Raw genomic sequence first — 24942 nt, 5'->3', positions numbered from 1 at the left:
ATAGAAATGTAGTTAAGATGAACTTAACAGAACTCAAAAATGATAAATTGGTAATACATTTATAGTTAGTATGTAGTATTTAAAAAATATTCATTTATTATTATCATTATACAATTTTAACTTCAATGGAATTAAATGGTTTAACTTCAAAAAATCGGAAGACCAATATAATTAAATGTCCTCAAAATGTCCCTCAGAAAATGTCTGGATCCGCCCCTGCAATTATTATTATTGGATTATGATGGAGAAATGGAATCGTAAACTAATTTGTTTAATATATACCTATGTGATATGTGACTATAGTACAAATGGAAAAAAGAAAAACTCAACATTGGTTTCAATAATTTTTAAGGTGCATATTTTCAATCATTATATCACTTAATCCGAAGTATACAAAATCAGTCGTTTAATATCTGCACTAATCATCGACCTGAATGCAACTGAACTAAAATTGAACTATTGAAGTAGTTAAAGATAATGTCGCTTAACTATACTGAAAAAAAAATCTTGAGCTATACTGACAAATGACAATACTGTCTTATTAAACTTTAACAATAATTAAATTTGTCATCATGATAATGTTATGTTATTCAAACAATAAATTTGTTAAATTTATAATTGTTTTATCACGAAGAGAATCTATATTATCAATGTTGTTGGCAGTAGATATATGATATATTGATATTTATGCTATATTATACTAATTTCACCTTACTTGTATTATTACTTATACTCATTGATGGCGTATTTTGATACATTTATAAATATCATATCAAATCTCCATAAAACCATGGTAATCCAAAAGCTTCGTTTGATTATAATTACTGTATAATAAAATGTACTGTAATATATATACTATAATTATATACTTGTTTAATAACAAAAAACAGCCCCAGAAGTGTTCCGAAAAAATTTAATAGCATGTGTAGAATAAAATTTACGTATGACGTAGAAAATATAGAACAAAATCTCCCTCTTCCAAAAGAAAAAAAAATGATCAATACATTTTTTTATAATCACTTCAATTACTATATAAAGTTAAATAAACTCGTTTTTTATTATGAGTAATTTCAAATGTATAGACCTTTTTTGTTTACACATACCTCTTTCTTTATGTGTTTTTACATTATTTAAGCGGATAAAGCTTACACAGTTTTTTTTTATCAACAAAAAATATGCTGTATTTTACATTTATGTTTGTTAGTTCTATGACGGTTTGTTGCTTCAGAGCATTCACAATGCCTTACATTACTATACTTATTTACTATATTATTATATAATTCATTATGCTAATTTCAAAGTTTGAAGTAAAAGTATTTGATATCAGAATCGTTAGTTAAATTTGCCACTGCAGGCTTCTGAAAATTTAAAAAATAGTTCTATATGGAAGTATGGAACTAATTGCCTATTATTGCTCAATATATCTCAATTTGAGTTAACAATAAGGATGATACTAAATGATAATGAAAACATTATTATTACATATTGTTTTAAGATTTATCAAGGGAATGCAACTCCAACGACAACTGAGAAGCAACACAGGAATACACTTGCCCCATATTATTAACAAATTATGTAAAAAATTCAATTTAGTTTAGAAAATAAAAAAATTGAACCTCTAGGTACAATGACCACTATGAGCATAAAATGATAACAGAAAATTAAGAGAAAAAAAATAATGAAACAATTTTGAAAAAACCACCCATACGCAGATAACACTCAAGAGAAATTCTATAATTTTTAGCCAATATTTATCACGTTAATTTCACGATTCGGAAAAAAGGGCCGAAATTTTCCGATATTGTTTTTCACGTTTTAACCTAAACTTCTCCTAAAGAGAATAGTTTATTTTTGAAGTTAATACTTCATAGGTGACAGCGGACCTTCGGTCGTCAAATCCTCGAGTTATTGACGCGTGTTGACAACATACTATTTTAATATAATATAGGCTGTCGACTGCCATGCTCATAAGTCATAGATAATAATATTGTATAATAACCACATGTATTTAAGATGAGTGATCGAAAAGCATACTATTTACCAAAGTGGTTACATATAATTAAAGTTGATTTTTTTTTATATATAACAGATGTCTATTGACTAATATGTATATATTGAAATTCTATGATACCAATTCACACCCTCCTTAAATGAGCTTCAGATCCGCTACTGCTCTAGGCACAAAAAATAAAATAAAATACATCATTGTAAAATTAATATATTCATCGTTACACATATAGGATCTAAAAAAGTTACCAAATTAAGTTTAACAGACATAAGAATACCTAACTGATTTTAATACATTAATAACTTTTTTTATATTAATGATATAAAAAAATTATAAAAACGCTACGACTCAACAAATATTTTCTGCTTTATCATGCATAAATGTAGTTTCTAAAATATTACTAAGTTTGGATGATTCTTGTTCAAGCCAAATGGTTTTCCAGAAACTGTGTGGTAAACTGATTATGAAATATATTTAATTTTTAAAGTTATACGCAAGAACACATTTTTTTCAAAATTAAGTTGTTTACACGTCTTGTTTATAATAATAAACTATTGCGGTCACAAAAGTAATGATATTATCGATATAAAATAAATCTTTGAAGTTTAAGTACCCAGTAGAAAAGCATAGATAACATTTATATTAGATTTGGCCATTTGATAATATTTCATCAATAAATTAAAATGTATTTGTATATTATGCATTTTAAAATTTATATAAAAGTGTTCATACATAAACGTTCAAAATTTAAAAAAGCTTCAACATTTAAAACACGATTCTTCATCAGTTATTCTAACGCAAATAAAACATAACAAAAATACATTAGCACAATTTATTTTATAGACATTTGAAGTTCAAATGTATACAACATTTTTATATCTAAATGAAAAAATTGATTTTAGTTAGGTATTTTGCTGTAATTAAAAACAAAAAACTATTGGGTTTTCGCAGAGAATTAAAAATTTTTCCACGCTATAGTAAATTATTATTTACCATACATAATAATGACGTTTAAAAATATTTAGATTTATTTTAAGTTTATGTACCATAAACGATCCTATATTCACGCACCGTTCTCTGGTATTAACTTATGAGTAGATAACAGCTATATATTATATTATAAATTGATAAATGATAAGACCTACTATATAGCTGAGTGACTTCCCAGTTTTTTTTTAATTTGACAATTGATACTATAGAAGTTTTTACTAATTTCGTTGATATATTCTAGGTTGATGTACAATAATATCATCTTACATTTTGATAATTGATAATACTCATGTGGAACCATAATATGTTGTAATTATCTTATTCATTTATTAACATATTCTATATCAAGTACCTACCAATTTCAAAACATTAAATCAAGTATTACTTTTGGAGTAGTATGTTTTTTGAGTTATATTCGACGTTATATATAAATAAATAGCCGTAAAAGTATACTTACACAATTTATTCAACATATTATACACAGCTGTTTTGTTAAAAAAAGGCACTAAGCAGAATATATTATGACGTGTGAAAAGTAAAAACAAAATTGTATTGTAAAAAATGGTAGTTAGTCTAAATCATACAAATTAACAACGTCACTATAAAATTATACTTTATAATGTGTACCTAGTATTATATATTCAATATAATAGGTATATAAATTCACAGATTCAATAAATTACAAATAACTTCATTATTTCTAAACTAATTTATGATTAACGATCGACACATTGGTAATTATTAGTCTATTTTAAACAATGAAATTGAATTTATATTTTACATATTATTATTATAATTGCATAATACCTATTAATAACTTTTATTTACATAAGGCATATTATACTGAAGTGTTTCCTTAAAATTATTATACCAATTATAGTGATATAGGTAACGCGATGTGAATATAGTATAGGCGTAGGTAGTAAATAAAACATGTTTAGTTTGTAATACAACTAACAATTTATATTAGGTAGCCGGTGGGTACTGTATATAAAAATGAATACACCTCCTAATAAAAATATTGAGCGAATAAAATTGTGATAAATTAACCTAAAGTTATTAATGTATATTATTATGCTGTCTGATTTAATTTATTCATTTAGCAATTTAATTGATTCTATTGAAATTCAAAATCAACTATGAACAATATTAGTCGTTAAAATAAAAATAAAATATTCCAAAGATACACAACATTTAATTTGATAAACATAATTTTATATTTTAAAATATTTATTATGATTTAATGGGAGTTTTTTTTATTATTGGAGAGTTAGACAACTTGTGAACCATATAAATTTGATAATACTGTAGAGTTTGTAAGAAAAAAAATATTAGTTCTTATATTGGTGCTACAACTTCGTTATTGGTTTATATATTTTTTTTACTAATTATTTTTCTTAATAGTTTAAAAAAAACAAAAAAAAATAATGCAACGTTATATCAACATGTAATAATTATTTGGCATAGCACAAGGGCAGAAAGTTAATATTGTTATTTGCTGATTAAAATTAAAAGTAATGTGATGAATTTGTTTTTATTATATTCTTAAAACTAATTTACCTACCAATTTGGAATTATAAACCATATTAAATATCTTTTAAAATAGAAAATTATGTAAAGCAATGGAATATAAAAAATGTGCATAATAGTTGATAAATGGAACGACGAAAAAATATGTTATTTGATTTAATTTCGATTGTTAACTAATATGGGGCTTGGATTTTATTTATTATGAAATGTTAAGAATGTTAATTTCTAGAAAATTGCTAACACTAATAATGCCTCATTTTAAATAATTTTCATGCAGTAAAAATATCTCTTCTAAAAATAATACGTTTTCTTAGTATTTATACTTATTAATAGAAAAAACTGAACATAAAATGTATTTCGACACAATTCTTGATATAAAATATCAAAATAACACTTAAACAATAAATTACTGTACACGCGAGTAACTCAGAAAACCCGTTAGCAGTCATGAGTGTCTTCTCGTTTTTAATCTAATTCAGACTTTTTTCTAACATTTTTTAATTTAATCTAATTTAATTTATGGGGAATTCGTATCCACACGTTTGGGTACATCCGATCGTTTCGCATGACGGTCGTATAATGATGACGCGCGTTGAAACAATAAAACGGTAGCGAACAAAAATAGTAATAATAATAATAATAATAACAAAAAAAAATACGACAACGACAAATGACCAAAGTTTATTCGTTCCCGTGACACTATCGTCGGCCGGTCTCGTCCCGCGAATGTTGCCCCGGTCGACATAATAATATCATCACTATAATTATATTATTATAATCGTCATCGCAGCGATGGTATCCGGAAAACGGAATTCCGGGGCGTGCAGTGGCCGCGCTAACAGGACCTGACCAACAGGCTGGGGCCGGGCGTGAGCCGATGACCGACGGACGACGATTGCGGGTCGGGCGTGAACGTTGTCATGCTGATGGTCACCGAGCTGCTGGTCGTCGGCCGGGACGACATCGGTGGATCAGCGGAACGACTGCCCGTGTACAGCGCTTGTCAGTCCGGGTCGTGGTGGCAGTCCAGCCAGGCGATCGCGCCCACCGCGAACAGGACGAGAGACGTCAACGTCAGATGAACGATGGCCATCCAAAACAACGTCGGGTTAGAGCTGAAAATTAAAATTGATAAATCGTTATAATTACTGTTATTGCAAGGGCGGGCGCGCGATTCACGAGATGCGGACCAGTATATAAGATATTATTATGTCGCTCACAGGTCGAGTCGACGGAACGGTACATACGCCTATCACAGATAATGAAATAAAACGGCACCGATACATTAATTATTTACTGAAATTAAATTCAAAAAGTATTACTCAAAAAGCATGGCGCGTGTGATTTTGAATATGTTCGCAAACGATTTGTAAATATCTACTGTTTTTGTATTTGAAGAGCCGTTCAATATTATCGTATTATAACGCTCGGAGGAAAGTCAATTTATTTATTTTATGATTTAACGGTTCTAATTAGTTACCTCTCTACCTTCGACGCAAGCTATGTTTACAGAAAGTAGATAATTTTAATAAACGTATGTATTTAATTCTTTGTATGTAATTGAGAAAAGTAATAATAAAAAAAATAGATACTTTTGCCATTATTTAATATTTCTATTTCATCTCCTTTAACTTTATATTCATTTGTATGTATGTTATAAATTATTTATTTGCAAATGAATATATTTATTATTGTTGAGCCAAAAGGGCTGATTATTTTGATATTCTACATTTAAAATATTTTTTATCATTCCAGTTGACTAGTTAAGCTAGGAGGGCAACTTTATTCTAATATCTATAGGTACTTGGAAAATTACAAGCCGTTTAGATACATTGCCGTATTTATGCATAAATGGAACTGATTATTATCTATCATTATTGTATATTTCTATATTTTATACACCGCGATAGTATTATTGATATGATGATAAATATACGAAATCGGTTTAAATTGTACTGATATATAGAACTACTACTGCTGAAATTGGTATATCGCATGTGGTTTTTAAACAGTCGGCTGAAACAGTGATACTTGTTCAAGGTTTTATCCTGAGACGTATAATCAGTGGTATTATGCGTATTGAATGAGTGAGGCGATTAATGTAAAACAGCGGAAATATTAAAATATAGAAATCCGGTAAAATTAAGTCTAATGCTCTTTTTGTGTCTTGTAATCATTGGATTTGGTTATAAATCGTTCTAAAGCAAAACACTTTGACGTATAATAATATTATAAAAAAAAATAGTAAATGATTTGAAATGGAAATGTTTGCGATTTTATGGACATAATATCAAATGTTGTTCAAAGAGATGATAAAGTATATTAAATATTTACTTAGGTACATATTATATATTTTTGAAATTGATGAAAAATATAATACTATATAGAAGTCGTTCCAGATATTGTAGACACAATATTTATTTGTCAGTGATTGACTAAATTTCAGCCATTAGCACTCTTAGATTAAAATGTTAGTGTTATAGAAAAATGTCAACGTCAAAAATAAAAAACTTAAACATCCGTATAAGTATATTGTATATAGTATTTGGGTGAATGAAATATTGCTACATACAAAAATTTATTATTTATATATTGTATATAATATACATACGCTGCACCCACACAAGCAAAACGTTTAAACAATGCGTTTATAGTTTGGGAAGTGCAGATAAATCTGACAAACTTATGTACAGTGTGATATTTTCTTAAATACCTGGCCAAAATAAAAAATTCATATAAAATTTCATATCAATTAATAATTTATTGATCGTTTATTATCTAATGGCGTAATCTAAAATATATGTTATCTATTTTTTTACTGTAGGTATTTAAATACCTCTTCTGTTTATACTTTATTTTATATCTATTATATTATCGTTGCTTTTGTATTTTGTTACCACAATTATTATTTATTTTTATGAATACCTATGTGTGAATAATTTTATTTTAAAAATTAATTTTTTTTTTTTGAATATAAGTATTACAAAAATAATAAAAAGGAAAAAGAAAGGACGCCACCCACCTATAATAAGTTCCCGTAAAAACCATTTGACATAAAAAGAACCATTCAAGCTTCATTCATAGTTAAGAAACCAAATTAACACGTGAGAAATAAAATATGATTTGTCGTATCGTACCGTTTTTATACATTTTAAAATCTTTTCACATTTCAATTTATGTTTTTTGAACTTAATTAGGTTATTTATTTGGTGATTATGATACTAAAAAAGATCAAAATTCTCTGACACAGAAAATATTGCATTTCTTATCATATTTAAATTTAGTCTCTTAACACAATGACTGACGCACTTCGCATTCCTCCAAATTAAATTAAAAAAATTATGCTATTAACAAAAAATGGTACATCGCGATCGACTGAATGAACTCGGAGGCTTATTATTTTTTTTCTGATTACCTACCTTAAATACTAATTTAAATGATAATAATATCCGGTCGGGTGACAAATTATTATACTGGCCGCTGACCCATAATATATCTTCCGCACAAATGAGTGTCGGGAGCGGAGATTATATCGCGAAGTATAATATCATATCGATGAATAGTATATGAATACCTATACGATAAATTTCAATCATAATGGTTCATAGCATTAATAATAATAATAGTTATAAGTATGTTTGTATAGTAATAATAATAATAACGAGGCGCCAAGGCCTGAATATGCCGGCGCAAACAGTACTGGCTAGCCGTGGTGGTGCGCGGGGTTCGCTTTTATGCATATGATTCACTGACCGCCGTCAATATTAATAATAATTAATAATGAATAAACTCAAGGGCAAACAAATAATAATAATTGTATTATAGTACACACGTCTGTGGTGTGCAGGACTTTCGCCGTGGCTTAAAAAACGTGGATAGTTGTTCGTTATGGACACGACAAAAACTGTTCGTCGCGATGACCGCGGTTATATTCCAACGGTCACGATACCTAGGTAGCGTCAGCTGACCACGTAGTAGATGTATAATATTATGCTGACATGCCGGTCATGCGTTATCGACATAAGAGTGTCATGTTTAACCGTTGAACTGAACTTCTCGTGATGCATCACTGACATAAATAAAGACTCGAATGTCACGTGGTTGTATAATATCACGTCACCCCTAAAGGTACTGTCTCTAAGCTGCGACTAGCTGTTGCGACTGCCTAACCGACGAGCCACCACTAGTGCAATGCTGCTATGGAACAGCTTTAACGCACAAACCGTGAATGCCTGACTGGTGACATGCGTGGCCCTGAGAAGGAGTGGATCAGATCCCGCACGAAGCGTATTGACATAATTATAAAATATTATTGTATAATATAGTCGCATAGGCGGGTCACAGACGCGTGTCATGGCGCCCGGCCACGCGGTTCGACAATTATTGATAATATCACATGTGGCCGGTAATCACAACGGTCCCTCGTGTGTTCGTGTGGATGTCTGCCGCATGTCATCTCGTCGCACAAACTTTGTCGAACGTGGATTACAAATTCCGATTATTGCGACACCGTCGTTTCGTGTGTCATCACGCACCGTGCGTTGGATTGTATATTACTATACCAAGGTATACCTTAATATAGTAATATTGTAATATTATTATCATATTATTCTATTACTAGTTGTCCGATCTTCCTTCGTGAGAAATTATTTTTTATAATTTAATTTAAAAACATATGAGTTTTTTTTGGCTATGCAAATAATATAATATAATTACATATTGTAGTTATTGTTATTGCTAATATCTGAAAATGATATATCCTTAATTTTGAATTCAACCACTGGAGTGGTAAATTTTATTCTTTTTATTATAGAATAGAGATAAGATAGAAAAAAATGTAACAATAAATTATTTGTTCAATGAATAATAAATATTTCAAATGGAAAAATGCAAGTGCAAACAAATAAATAAATAATTAATAATAATAATAATAAATAAACAAACAAACCGGTTTCCTTCGTCTCCAAAATTAAGTTAGATTATTATAAATATATATATATATATGTATATAGATAGATAATATTATTGTACCGACATAATATATTATACGTATTTTATACGGAGTGTGTTCTATATCGTTGTACCTACGAATCTTTTTTCCCGTGAACACGTCTATGCCTACTTTTGCTATTGTACCGGCCACCGGGAGCAGGCTGTCGTCTAAGCCGATTATACTTCGGACGCAAGACAAATACATTCATAATTATTATAATATTATAAACTTTTTAATACAACAATAATTCACCGGTCTGTGCATATCATCGCATATCACGTCATCGCGATCATCCCAAAAGAACCCTTCATTTTCCATGTTCATTCTTATCCTTTACATAATATGATTAGGGTAGATCAATTTCTGGGAATGTAACTCGGAGGAAATTCCCGGGAAAACTTGGGAATGGCCGGGGATATCAAAGAATATTCGTGAAAATTAGCTATACCATTTATTAATATTTATGTTAATTAATATAGATACCTACGTAGCATAATTCCATTTGATAGGTATTCCAATTCTTCGATCAAATAACCATTATACATACCCAATGTCCCAATGATAAATTCTAAGTGAAAAAACAAATTATGTGCATTTTGCGTTTGTACACAGAACATTTTTGGAAATGTATCTACAATTAATTTAAATTGGAATATATATATATCATAAAAGAATCTAAGTTATTAAATTCAAATTGAATAATGTTAAATCAAATAATACCATCTGGATGTGAAAACGTACACCCTGCACCTCCACTTACCTTTCATCATTTCTTCCTTCCTTCCTGATACCAATGACAATAAAACTATCTCTTGACGAACATTGTAGACGTATTAATGTCACCAATCTGTACCTACTAACGACACAGACAGACCAGGTTTTTTATGGGGATTTATTGATCCCGCAATGATATAGTATTTAAATATTTTTTCTTCGTATTATTTTATTCCAGAATACTAAATACTTTTTTTCTTTCTACCGGTGTATTTCAACGAACGATATTTTTGTTTCGTACATTAAAATTTTAAAAATAATATTTATAATGCTTCTAAGAATTTTTAAGATTTCGTTAAATACGCTGATGACACAATGCCTGGAATTCATATTTACTTCCCTGAATTTTACCTTGACAATATAAAGGTATGTGACGTCTGAAGTTCTTGAGTCAATTAAAGAATTGCATTTTCTTATTAATAATTGAAGTATATATTTGTGATAACTGATAAACATACAAATATCTTAGTATCTATATTACAAAAAAAATACTTGTCAAGTATTTTGAATACTTTTAAAATGTATTTGTGTTTATATTCAAATACGTGTGAAAGACAATATTCAAATACATATTTCAAGTACAATAAATTGACACCTAGTATTTGAGTACGTATCATGAATACATTTGAACATTTAACAAAACTGATTTCAGTGACGTAGCTGTTTATAAAGTATTTTTGTACTTCTTTATTCAAAATACAACTATATAAGAGTCAATACAAAATCGGAGAAATTAATTTACTTGATTTCTCTATTTTTTTTTAATGATTATAATATTATATCTTATAAGTTATAACGGACCAATAAAATTAAATTTCAACTAAATTGTACCTAACTATACTAACCTATAGTAAAGTCAATTTAAGTTTTTTGACAGTTTTTATATTTAATTACTTTTGGTAGGTATCTAGTGCTTTTAAAAAAAAAATGATTGAATCATTAATTTTTGTTTAGGTACTACTTTATAAACTTTATATATAGGAACACTCTTTTAAATGTAGTAAACTTATTGATAGTCTTAATGCATTAATATTATATTAATAGTCTGTATGAAATCAAATAAATCATTTTCATTTTAGTTTTGCTTATTAAGTACCTAATATAAAATTTTTAAAAAGCACAAAATATATGAAACAATTTTTAACAAAACATTCTTGTTTACCATTTTACCGAAAACGCATCATACTGGTTTCACAGTGTAAACTAATAATGACATTTTTGATACCAAATAAAGGTAGCGGTATGCTTTTAGATAATACACTATTAACAATATTGTAAATATTTGTAATGTTATGCAACGTAATTCTAAAATATTAATGTTTGCCATATTATTACGTTAATATTCCATGTGCGATGGTAAAATATGAGAAAGTAAATTTTTCTAAGGGAGAGCTTTAAAAGTTTATTTCGTTTTTAATTTATTGTATATATAATTTATCACAATATTTATTTTGATTTGCAGTTGTCAATATCGAGGTTTGTGAATAGTTATAATAATTGTGACTCGTAACCGAGAAATGATCGTATTTTACTACTTAGCCCCCTTCCCCCCAAACGATAAAATCGGTTAGTGTATGTATATACGATGCGGACGTGATAATATCCTCACATGTCTATAACTTTTACAGTCTACATCAATATTATTATAATATTCTGTTGACTTTTGGGCTGTTTTAATTTGTTAATCGGTGAATATTGATAGCGGGCGATGAACCATTATAATATTATTATCATCAAATAATAATAATAATAATAATAATAATAATATATTAATATTATATAAGGAGACTACAGTCTGACGGGGTTTATCGTTATGTTATATTTTCCACCGTTGGTTGAAGTCGATTTCAAAATGTTTAATCGAAGTTACAATATAATATCGTCACATGAGACTTATACCTATCGTCGAATTTTCGTCAAGAAAACGCGATGGTTTCTCGATAATTACAATACAGTTACCTTTGTCAGATCGAGAACCATAACTGTTATAATCGATCGCTCTTCCATACTTAGCGACCCTGCAGTAATATTTTATTGTTATCCATGACTGTTGCATTGTAGACAAAAGAATTTGCATTTTGAATATTGCATGATATATTGTCTCGTTTACGCGTCTGATATTACATAATATTATTTTATATATCTGTCGGACGAGACGAATAACACATGTAGATAAGTACGCCGAATGACTTCTTGTCTTGCATTTGCAAACGATTGATGTGGCTATTTTTTTTGGTTAAACGTACCTTGTGGCTTTTATGAATATCAGTTGTATTTTATTACACAATGCGTGTAACCTACCTATCATTGGAGCGATATTTTTAGAAATAACTTATTAAAGGTGACATGTCAAATGTGCGTATGACACATTTAGGTACCAATGCGAACGTGGAGGTTTATTTTTAAAATTTATTTTGTATTCACAATATCAGGTATGGCTTGTATATTTGGGTAATAGATAAACTATGTGTCTATATCTATATATGGTGCGTTACCGTATTTAACGTTTTTCAGTACAGTAAAACACGGTGGCTACCCTGTATAATATTTTATTTTTATACATAACGTACGTGACTGGGTACGCAAAGGATTTCCACTCCTTATTTCTTTCTCATGTACAATTAATAATTGCTGAACTAAATAATAAAATTAATGTAATTTTTATTATTTTATATTACATTATACTGTTGTACCTATTTATTATGATAACGTTCTCGATTTGATACGCTAATATAAGAACAAGATAAAGTCTCGGAAAAGAGAATAATTTATTTAAATTTCTTGAGAATGGAATTATAGTTATTGACTAGATTTTGACAAAAATCCGACGAAAAAAAAGAGATCTCTGACTACCTACCTAATTTAACCTATTTTTTTATTATTATTACGTTTTCTGGTTATATTTGTGTATAACTTTATTTATGGACAATTTGAATACACTTATAGTATGAAGTGCTTTATTACATAATGATTTAAATCATCGTTAATGTGTGTCATACAGTATGAATTAAATAATAATAGTCATAACTTGAAAGATAGATAAATCTATATAAAAACTTAATAAACAATATAAATTATGTTTGACTTTCGGTCGATATAGTTACTCAATGTCACTATGCCGTATGGGATGATGAGTAGGCAACCTAATGTGAATATCGGTCAGCTGACGACAACATATTATATCGTACAAACGAGTATAATACATGATATTATCATGTTCATGACAATACAAAAATACAGTTGACGAAAACATTTATGAATTAAACTATTTCAACATTTAACAATTCGAGGATTTTACATATTGTACAAGAATGGTAAATTATTATGTATAGTAGTTAGGTTAAATGCCAATGGCCATAGTAGCCAATGCAAAAGTAGGTAAGGTAAAGCCATTGATTATAAATTCTAGTATTCATAATCAATGGTAAAATGTTCTCACAGAGTTAGAATTCTTTACCGAAACCATATATTATTCAGTAACTTACATAATTCAATTTGGAACATAAATAGGAGTCTAGAAATCAAATACACACAATACCCAGTGACCTATCCAGTCACAATGGACATAATTATTACTAGCCAGTAGTTTATCGTGTAAATATGTGTTTTTCACGTCCGTAAAGGATTGTTATGTTTAAAACGTTTGTTTAAAACACGTTTTACACATAAAAAGAAAATATTATTGATTTTGTTTTAAACGTTTAAAACACGTTTTTTAACCAGGAATAAAAAACGTGTGTTTAAAAAAACAATATTTTTAGTACATTTTAAATCAAAATAATCCATAGATTTTTTTCTACTCTGTGGAATACTTTTTTTTAATCTTTTTAATTTTAAAATGTTAAAAATCAAAAATTTCAATGATTTAAAAATTAAAAACGAAGGCATTAAAAAAAAAATTGGGCCAATTGTTTTAGACGAAACTCCATAACTGAAAATAAGCACAATCCCCATATTAAATACACTTTACAAAACTTTAAACAGCATGGTAAAAATGATAAAATTACAAAATGTCTTATTATGTCTTATGAATAGAGTTCGGGATTTTATCGATCTATATAAAACTATAAAAAAGTTCTAAATTCTAATAAAATACCCAAAATTATAAAATAAATACAATTTTTTTATAAAAAATAAATGTAATAAATATTTAAAAATTCTATGATAACGGCTAGTTGACGGTTTACGTATTTAATGTTAATATAAAAGATAGAATATTTATAATTTATATTATTATGAGTTATAATCAACGTCATTCTTCAGAGGCCCAGACATCCACTGAGGCACTACCAACACCCATACATAGAAAAGGAAATGGTGTCTGTCACCCTTTACTAATGGTTTCGGCGCCACTGATTCTGTGACAATTCTTCGAAGTATATACAATCATATATTCATACATCATATCATAATAAGTAATCCATATAGTCATGTAGGTTGACTTATGTTTAAAATTTAAATAATATGAAATAAAAACAATTATGTAGGTAACCTACCACCTACGTCGGTATGACTAGTACCTATGAGTGACAACTGACAATGTAACGCAGAAGTTCTGAACTTGGAAGTCGGAGTGCACTTTACATTTTAATGTTCAATAGTTATCCATAATTTAATACTGAATACTAAAAAAAGTAAAAATTTAAGACCCAAGAAGTTCTTAGCTAAAGAAATACAGTATTCAACTTTAATTACCAAAATGTCTTATCAAAATCATTACCTAATAAACTATTATAATTTATAGGCCTTCATTAAAATTTTTTGTTTAAAAAATAGTTTTAAACGTGTAAAAAAAACCATCTTTGAAAAATTCTGCTTATTGTGCTATGCGATTTTGTACTTAAATCTTTTCGATTGTGGTAATAGTATTCGTTATGGTAATTTCCATAACATTATGATTTATTATTTTAATTTATTTTTTTTGTCAGGTAGGTACCATGAGTCTGTTTTTGGCCTGATTATTAGGGTAATTTAGTAATCATACGATTGTTATAGTTTTAGCATGAAGAGCTACATTTTTACACAAATGAAAATGTATAAAATGTAGGTATTTAGGTTTTTGATATTGAGTTTAGTAGCGGTATTCACGTTTTACGTGTTTGATTACTACGTATATTACAACCTCGCCTTTCTATTTTATTTATTGAAGATTATTTTTTATCAGTAAAAAATTTACTTTGAATCATAATATTACCTAAGTATTTTGAACTATTTTCTTTTTTAATTTTGGTTATTATCAATTTATTTTTGAACCATTTCATCTATTTTGTAGACAGTGGTAGTGGTTAGTATGGTTCCTATTTTATTTTTTACGTTTAGAATCGTAAATTTAAACAAATAAAATTAAGGATAATTTATATTATATAAGTCACATTTGTAACTATCTTACCAAGTTGTTTATTTGTTGCTATTTCTGTTATTTACTATCATATTTTATGAACAATTTCTGTTGAGTAAATAAAATTATGGCCATGCAAAATCATACATAATTTCTGATTATTTTGGTACCATACTATCTTTTGTTTCGCGTTTGAGTGTGTTTGTGTTGGGAAACACCATAAATTATTTAAAAAGATCGTTATTTATTCGTCATGATTGGGCCAGTATATTACTTGGTAAATGTACGAATAAAATATTAATTTAAAGAAAGTTGGATCCAAAATGTTTTTCATACATTATGATTTTACATAATAATATAATAATCGAATAATAAGTTATGTATTTAGAAAGTTGGGCTCACAATTTTGACCGAAGGAAAGTATGTATTGGCTTCAGAATAAAGCTTGTATATATGTTTGTTAGTTAGGTAACTTATATAAGGTAGATAATCTCTTTTTGAGTAAGAAGATTATTTTTAAAAATACATAATTTTAAGATAAAAAATGTCCAACTACCTATTGGTATTTGGAATTAACTCATTTTATCACATTTTATAACAAATGTAAAAAATATGAAAATATAAAATGTAAATATTAAATATTAGAGATAACTCCGGTGTAAAGGTAACATTAACATTTGAATAGGAACCTATTTATTTATTTTTTATTTTCATAAGTAGGGTCTTTAAAACGTGTGCAACCAATACTGAAAAAAGAATTTCTGTCGTTAGTATTAAAAAAAAAATGTGGTAACCAATTCACGTTTGTACTTTGATATCAATCAGTGTGGCGTGAACGCATAAATAAAATTCCACTTTTGAATACCAATTACTAAAATAATTTGAAAGAATAATTTTTAAGAATTAAATTGATGACCACTGCGTAGTACGATTTGTAATTTAGAATATTTTTGTGAATACAATTTGTGTATGAACTAATATTTTCTCATTATGATAATGCTAATTTCTAATCTATAATTAAATCTATTTTATAATTTTTTTTTCATTAATGCTACCTATTCATCGTATTATAGTATTCATTACATTTATGTATAAATATTGATAGATATCTTCTATCTTATATGTGTGAATGTGTGATATGTCTTTCTACATATATATTCTACACATATAAAAATGAATTGCTGTCCGTTATAGTATCGCTAAAACTCAAAAACATCTCTATTGATTTGAATAATTTTTTTTGGTTTTGTTCGTAATAGTCAAGGAAAAGTTGTTATGAAATAACATTTTTGAAAAGTCTAAGAATTTACAAAAAAATTGCAAAAAATAGTAATGATATCTAAGATTCGAACTCGATACTGTAAGACTTATATTATAAACGTTGTCTTATTATGTACTCTGTGGACAGATGCAATATTTATATTATCTATGGGCAGATGTAGATGTGCTATATTGTTATTTTGCTCCAAGGTTTATAGAATATAAATTTATATTCTATAAACCTTGATTTTGCTCTACTGTCTGATTTTGGTTCTGTTGTATTCGTAATTTTGTCAGGAAAAGGTTTCTATGAAAGAAAATTTTATGATAATCCACTGGAAGAGTAGGAAATTGTATGGAAAAAATACAACAGTGACGCCAGATATCCAGAAAAAAAATAAACTAAGTAATAATATATTTTGGTCTATTGTAAATTTACTATAGGGTTATGATTTTAGAACTGTACCTATATTATACTTGGTCAAAACTATATACCTATCTTAGTAAAAATGGTATTCGAAGTGGTTAATTTTTCGACCGTTTTCCCGGGAACCTACACATGTATATCATAAATAACGTGTGAATAAAACATTCGTAATTACGTATGCACCTTGCGGGGTCTGCAATCCACCACAGGTGGATTGCCTACCTGTGAATATACTGCTCTCATAATCACAAGCGTGTGTCAAGGGCTTAAGGGCGGGATGGCTATAAAATAATATAATCGAACGTGTCAGACTCACTGATTGATCAACGTAGATCCTAAATAATGATAGCTTGAGGCTTGCAATTTTCACGAGACCTTCGTACCCCCATGTAAGTATGCACTAAGATAGCATCTTTCAAAATTCACATTTTAAAGTGGTGCTTGTATAAGTATTTTGAAATTCAAGATGATCTATGAAAATGTTTAAGTTTAAACATCATACACCGAATATTAAATAAACGAATTGAACAAAGTTTGAATCATAAAGAGTTGGCACTTTTAACGGGCACCAAAGTACACGGGTTCAGCTAGTCAATAATATAAATGATACGTTTTGACAGAAAAAGGTCTCCAAGTTGCTTAACTTACAGCCAATTGTAAAGTTTAAAGCTTAATATACTTATATGTACTCGCATTGCACGTATTATTCGGCTGTTACCTAAGTGACCATGACCGTGACAATATATATCAACTCCATAAACTGCTGGTGTGAACAGGGCTATTGTAAATAAACAATATAATTTTAGTATCGTTATTATCGTGTAGTTATTAGTTTAATTAATCGAGGTACGTATATTGTGCGCATTGTGTGCAATAAGAGAATTTAATTTGGTAATCATAAATTGAAATAATAATTATGTTCATTGATTACTATGAACTTTCATTATGTATATAATATGTATTATGTATTTTCCACATCTTCCAATATTTTTTAACTTAAAGGGCACCGTTTATGGTAATATAGTTCATTAAAATAATTTAATACGTTTTCTGAAATATTCAGAGCAGCCTTTTTACGCCCAAATCCCTGGGACATACACAATATGTGTTTATTATATTAATGCATGTGATAATGTTATACACTTGGCCAAACATTCTTTATTTTAATAAAGATAAATTATTTATATACATATGCTGATAATACACATATTACCTATATTTATATAAAATTGATAAAAACAATTGGGACATTGTTAAAACAAAAATTTAGTTTAATTTGAACATTGGAGATATCTGAATTTTTCGATTTCATCAATGTTCTCTATTAATATTTGGGATTAAATGCACAAAATATAGATGCAATCACAGTAAGTTTTGTTTTTAAATATTACCTTCATTCTTAATCATTTTTCATAGACGAATATGCGATGATTGCTTTTCCAATTCATAATAATAAAACCATATTACTTTAAACTCGGGTTTTATGATATGAAATTTAAAATGTTTTAACATTTGTTTTTTAAAATAAAAATTATACAAATGTAAAATACATGTAAATAAAAGCCATCAATAAATTACGGATTTTTAATAAAACAATTATTAGTATATATATATATTAAATATACGGCCATTCTATAAGTCACGATCACTAAAATATAAAATGTGCTTATGCATGAACACATTTTGTGTAAAGGCGTGTGTAAAGTAATAATTAATGTACCTATTGACAATGAACCACAATAAAATAAATAAAAACATTTTTTAATCATTCAGTTTTTTTTTGTACATAAATATGTTATTATTCCTAACCCAAACAAAAATAGTTTTTTTTAACAAATAATATTCATAACAGTTTGAGACTCACTAAACAAATTTTCGAATACAGTACTTTTATCACCATAATCTGGGAAATGTATTTTTAATTACTTCCTATAATAAAATAAAGTTATTATAGTTAAAAGTTATGTATACATCGGTTTATGTATATTTTATACATTACAGGTGCCTTTTTTATTTAAGTTTAGATTGTATTTTAACAAAAACATATTAATATTTCAATTCAATTTTTGTAATCATATTATTGTTTTTAAGTTTAAACATATACAAGTTCAAGAGGAATATAATATTGCACCTTTGTGAAACTAATTAATGGACCTATATTATGTTTTATGTAAATGTATAATTTGAATTTAATATTAAATAATGTATAAATGTAAAAAAAATATTTAATTATTTTTTTTTACTCATAATACCAAAGGGCACGGTTCTTGTTCATAACAATTATATTTTTATTATACTTCATTTCAACGTATAAAGAAATAGTGATTTGAGTATTTAACTATGAACCATAACAACAAGTTGTAAAAACGTACACATTTTTTAGTAGGTGCCTATTTTATATTGTGATAATAATTGGGTATGCAACAAGCATAAAATAAAATTGCGGAATTTTCACATTAAAATAAGTTGTTTTGTACAAAATTAATTTAATACCAAATTTGTAAACATCTGCAGCCGACTTTTATACATGCAGAGTAGGTTACTACGTTTATATTACCAAACAGCGTTATGGAGTTCATAATTTCATATAAAGCCTACTAAGATATTATTTTCGTTAATGGGTTTATAATACGGTTTATAATACGTGAGTTCAGGTTCATTTAAATTATAAAGTAAAATATATTATTCTCCATATTAGAAGGATAATATAGTAAGTTATTTGGTCAGAATTTGTCATTTTGAACGACATTTCATGTAAATTAGGTAATGAAATACCACGTTCTAGTTTAGTAAAACAAAGTAGATTATAACCTACAGTATAAGTACGTAGTATTTTAGAGACCAAAAAAAAAAAAAAATAATAAAATATTTTTTTTTCAGATGAATCATCGTTTTTTTTCAACATCATATTTTGTTATTCAACAAAAGATAATCCTTGAACTGTTCTAATGTTCTAATATACTTTTATTTTTTTTTAACAGAAATGTTAGAAAATAAATACTAAGTATGGTCGTGTGTATAGTTATCTAAAATATATTTTATTTAGAATAATATTTCAACAAACCAAAGATATGTTGAATAGTATTAATGTTTAAGACTTAAGGTTAATGATTTTAAAAACTAGGTCCATATCAAGCTAATTAGAAAAATACGACCCACGTGATGTTCTCAACAATATGTTAGTAAAGTTAAGCTATCATCAAATATATACAACGAATATAGACTGTACAAAAATTATGAGGTTACCTAAAAATATACCTACATATTATCATGATTATGATGAGGGTACAATACTTATTTTTGAAACATCGATCTGAGGTGCAAATGCATTGATTTATGAATAAAACACCATTTTTTTTTTGTGATTTCTTTGTATTATATTATAATGAATTGGAGGATTACCGGATGTGAAATGTTCGACAATGGCACATGCGAGTCCGGAATGCGTGAAATACGGCAATGGGTAAATGGCCGCGAAGGGACTCTCTTCGATCGTTAGTCATCCAGTGGTTGCGCGGGTGTGGTAGCACGAATTGTAAAATCGAGGACGGGGAAAGTGAGAAAAGTCGGAGATGGTGGCGTTGGATTTATCGCGCACGATTAAAGATGGTCCGGATGGCTGTTTGATCGGAGCGGAAGCGGGTGTGGGGTTATCGGTCGAGTGTAGTCCGTTCGTAGAAAAACGCAAGCGTGTCCAATAGGGAAATTAAAAGCTCTCTTGATGTCAGACGATTACTCTGAATAGACAAAGGGAGTGAAATGGGGAAGATTAACTCTACTCAAAATCTGTGCCATGGCGGCTTCCTGACGTCGCTCGCGTTTCTGGACGACGACTAGATGTAAAGTCGGTTCGGGCTTAGGATCGCGATTAGAATACCGAAAACGAAGGGTGAGCGCTCGCAAGAAAACACACGGTTAACGAAAAAATATATATATAAATAAACTCTAAGCCCCTTGCGTATAACGTAAATTCAGTGACTGTATACCGCAGGGATTTAACAAATTTCGGCAAGCCCGGGGGCTAAATGCGACTTTTATCGCATGCACGTCATACGGACGCCACCAAAAAGTGACCCGATGTCGGAAATATATGTACGGGGAAAAAAACTGTTTCGTATTATGTTAAGTGCATGGCAGATGAACCTTTTTTAACGAGTCCAATAGAGCTACAATATAATACAAATGGGAGAGTTGCTCAAGTGTGTGTGTAGCTTTACTTCATACATAGATAATACGCAGTGATTGAATAAGCAATTTTCTACAGATAAATATTAAATAATTTGATATATTTTTATAACAGCATGTTCCGACATAACATGTCACGATATGGATTCTGAAATCATAATTAATATTTTTATTTTGTCATTAACTAATTTGTTCATGTCATAATAATTATTTTTTTGGAATTCGTTTGGTTGTTTGTTAATTTGATGGAAACTTATTCGTTTAATAATTTCTTACTAAATGTATGGTACTAAATACCAATAATATACTATTATTGATCATGATTAAATATTGTACTTAGTGGAAAGTGGAAACTCTGTCAATGAGATAATATTATACGGAATGCAAAACATCAATGAACGCATAAAATCATACCAAATTGACAGACTCTCGTCTCTTTTAGATTTTTAGTTTCACAGGTCTATTCAAACGAAAAACGGTCCGTTTAAAATCCCCTAAATTGTGATTATAACGTTCTATAATGATACATCGTATTTTCAACAAGTGACTACATGCGAGGTGTTTCTTTTTACCTGTTAGTTTACCAACACATTTTTATATTTCATACTTATTTTCTTTGCATCCAATTTTCAACACGTGATAATTACAAAGTTTGTAATAAAAACGCATTCAAGAACGGTTGACTATATGTCAAACGGGTTTTCTCAACGAACCCGATTAAAGATAACATGCCCGTGTTACTCTAAATTATTTTCTCTGTTCCTATGCCATTGGAAATGGTTATAGGTATTATAGGTACCTATATAAAATAAAACACGGATTGAGTAGGTAAAAAACTTATAAATTGACATAAATTCTGCGTACACGAACTTGAATGGGACTTTGCAAAAATAATACATATAAATCAACGCCACTATACTCATTACTCGTGTATCAGTTATATAAAAAAAAAATTGAAAAACTAAATATATTTATGTAATTGACTTTCTTTCTGCATCAAAAACTTTATTTAGCCAAATTTTAGTGACACATTTACGAAGCTTTGCGTTTAGTTATAAAAAAATACCAAAAATATTTTATCTTTTGGATGTGACTTGAAATAGATTTTTCGTTTAAACCTTTAAAGTTATATTCTCATCGCCATAAGTACTCGGGAAAAATAAATGCTTCATAATAATTATTTTTAATGAAAAATTCAAATTCAGAGACAGTTTACATAGTTATATTTGGGTAATATTTGGTGCTTTGCACGTTGGAGTAATAAAAGATATCTCTTTTACTGCAGAAATATTACAATAATTGTAACTAAATTTGCATTCGAATGTTTTTTTATACGGTTTCATTGCATTTTGAATAATAATACATAATATATATTTATATATTATCATACTACAACAAAGTTCAATTTTAATCAAAGAGAGGATAATATAATAAATTAGATATATATAAGTTTTGAGAAATTAGCTTGAACAACTATACATAATATTGCACATTACATGACGTATCTATCAATTATATAAGGATACAAATAAAATGTAAAATACTAATTGTCTAAGTTATGTATTTTTTTTTTTTTTTTGATAAGTCGTTAAATCATTTTAGGTAGGTATTTCTATAGGTACTTTATTATATAATTTAACGATTTATAAAAAAAAACATAAGTTATGAACTATTATACTATTATAGTAATTATACTAATATAGGTACCTACATATTTTGGTCATAAATAAATATGTCATAATTACATTTTATTAATTTATTTTAATAATTATGGATTAAATATTGTTTTCGTTATTGAACTCAATATTATAGCATTAATGAGATTAAAATTTTTTTTTTAACCATCATATACATGTATGGATAGGTAGTTAATTTTTTTTTACTGAAAGACGACAGTAAAAATAACTTAGCATTTTTTTTTAAATGTATGTCTGCGTAGTGTCTACCGATTTTTAATTTACAGGATTATTAGTTAAATTTTAAACCATGACTATTATAAGGAATCATTTCATTATTTGGTACTTTATTTTTCTATTCCTAATATTCGGTGGTAGGGATGGTGTATACAAATTTAATATAATTTATTTATTTAATATAATTAACTGTTATGGATAGCTTTTACATTTTAGTTTTTATTTTAATCATGAAGACAAGTATAGTACCTACCTACTTATATATATATATATATATATCATATTAATTATTATTACTAACTGACTATAGTCTGTTTCACAACACTAGATACTCGATAGCAGCGCGACCCATGGATAATTATCGCCAGGGTTTCGAAAAATGTTTCATATAAAAGCGCGTCAAATTTAAAAAAAAAAATCTTTGTTTTTATAGACCTCGAGGCTAACATTGTTTTAAAAACTATTGTAGTGGTGTTATTTATTTGATATCATATAAGTATTCAAACACAGTAATGTTTCTTTGTTATTTTTAAAGGGTTTTGAGATCTTTTGTCCAAGATTTTAATGAAGTCTTGAATGTTTAGGACTTTGAAATCGTGGTGTCGAATATGGTGTTTTATAAGCTAAGAGTCATTTGTCACAAATAAAATAACAATAGTTTGGAATAATTTTTTTATGTGTTCTTACACCTTTAACCAAGTTATAAAACAAGACACAAGTGTAAACCTACTTAGAAGTAAATAACTATACCCATTACACCACTCCTTAAGATCACAATTTATAGGTATATTATGGAGATATAAAATTGAATTCAATATATTATTTCTAAAATCAAATGACTAACAAAGTCAAAATAATTCCAAACTTTGGGAAATCAAAAACATTTATTATTTTATTTAACTATATTATTTAACATTGAAATACGACAGTGACAATATATTGTCAGTAAAATTATAATTAATAAATAAACTATTGCATTCAATAGGATTTTTCATTATTTTTTTGGACCGGTACTACAATTATTATACATACCTAGTGGATTTGATATTTATTACTGGGTGTCCGTAGTTTATTCTTCCTTTCAGAATCTATTAGTATAATAAAAATATGTAACTTTTAAAAGTACTAAGTACCTAGGTACCTAGGTGACCTATACATTTTATATCATTGGATAAATACAACTACCTACTTAAAACATTTAGGACTTCTCTACTCCTCAAAAGTTTTCAAAATAAATATATCTTTTTCCACCTTTATATGACATATTATGTATTTTGCATGATCATTTACAATTTATACATTAGCGACAGCCATTAATGTAATAAAATATTTTAAAATAAAATAGAATTTGTTCGTGTGATAACATTATGTTTTGTTGTTTTAGGGCCATTTGAAACTGACTGTATAACTTCTATTGGAATATTTCCAGCTATACTGTTAATTAAAAAATGTATTTTTTTTTACTTAGCAATATTACCAAACTGAATAATTTAAGTATAATGAAGAAAATAAACTTAAAATAAA

The 24942-nt window shown here is 27.8% G+C and overlaps 1 protein-coding gene across 1 annotated transcript in view; it reads right to left on the bottom strand.

The window, feature by feature from the left end:
- Nucleotides 1–5194: 5194 nt before the first annotated feature.
- LOC100568668 overlaps nt 5195–24942 on the bottom strand; it is a 108593-nt gene continuing 88845 nt past the window's right edge. Inside the window, exon 4 of the mRNA XM_029491700.1 lies at nt 5195–5643. Coding sequence (XP_029347560.1) covers nt 5532–5643 — 112 coding nt within the window. The 3' untranslated portion in view covers nt 5195–5531. The remainder of the gene's footprint in view (nt 5644–24942) is intronic.

The sequence above is a fragment of the Acyrthosiphon pisum genome, chromosome A3, assembly GCF_005508785.2.
Source record: "Acyrthosiphon pisum isolate AL4f chromosome A3, pea_aphid_22Mar2018_4r6ur, whole genome shotgun sequence".
NCBI classification, from domain to species: domain Eukaryota; kingdom Metazoa; phylum Arthropoda; class Insecta; order Hemiptera; family Aphididae; genus Acyrthosiphon; species Acyrthosiphon pisum.
The sequence above is the reverse complement of the archived record's forward strand: the minus strand, read 5'-3'. Positions and strand labels throughout refer to the sequence as shown.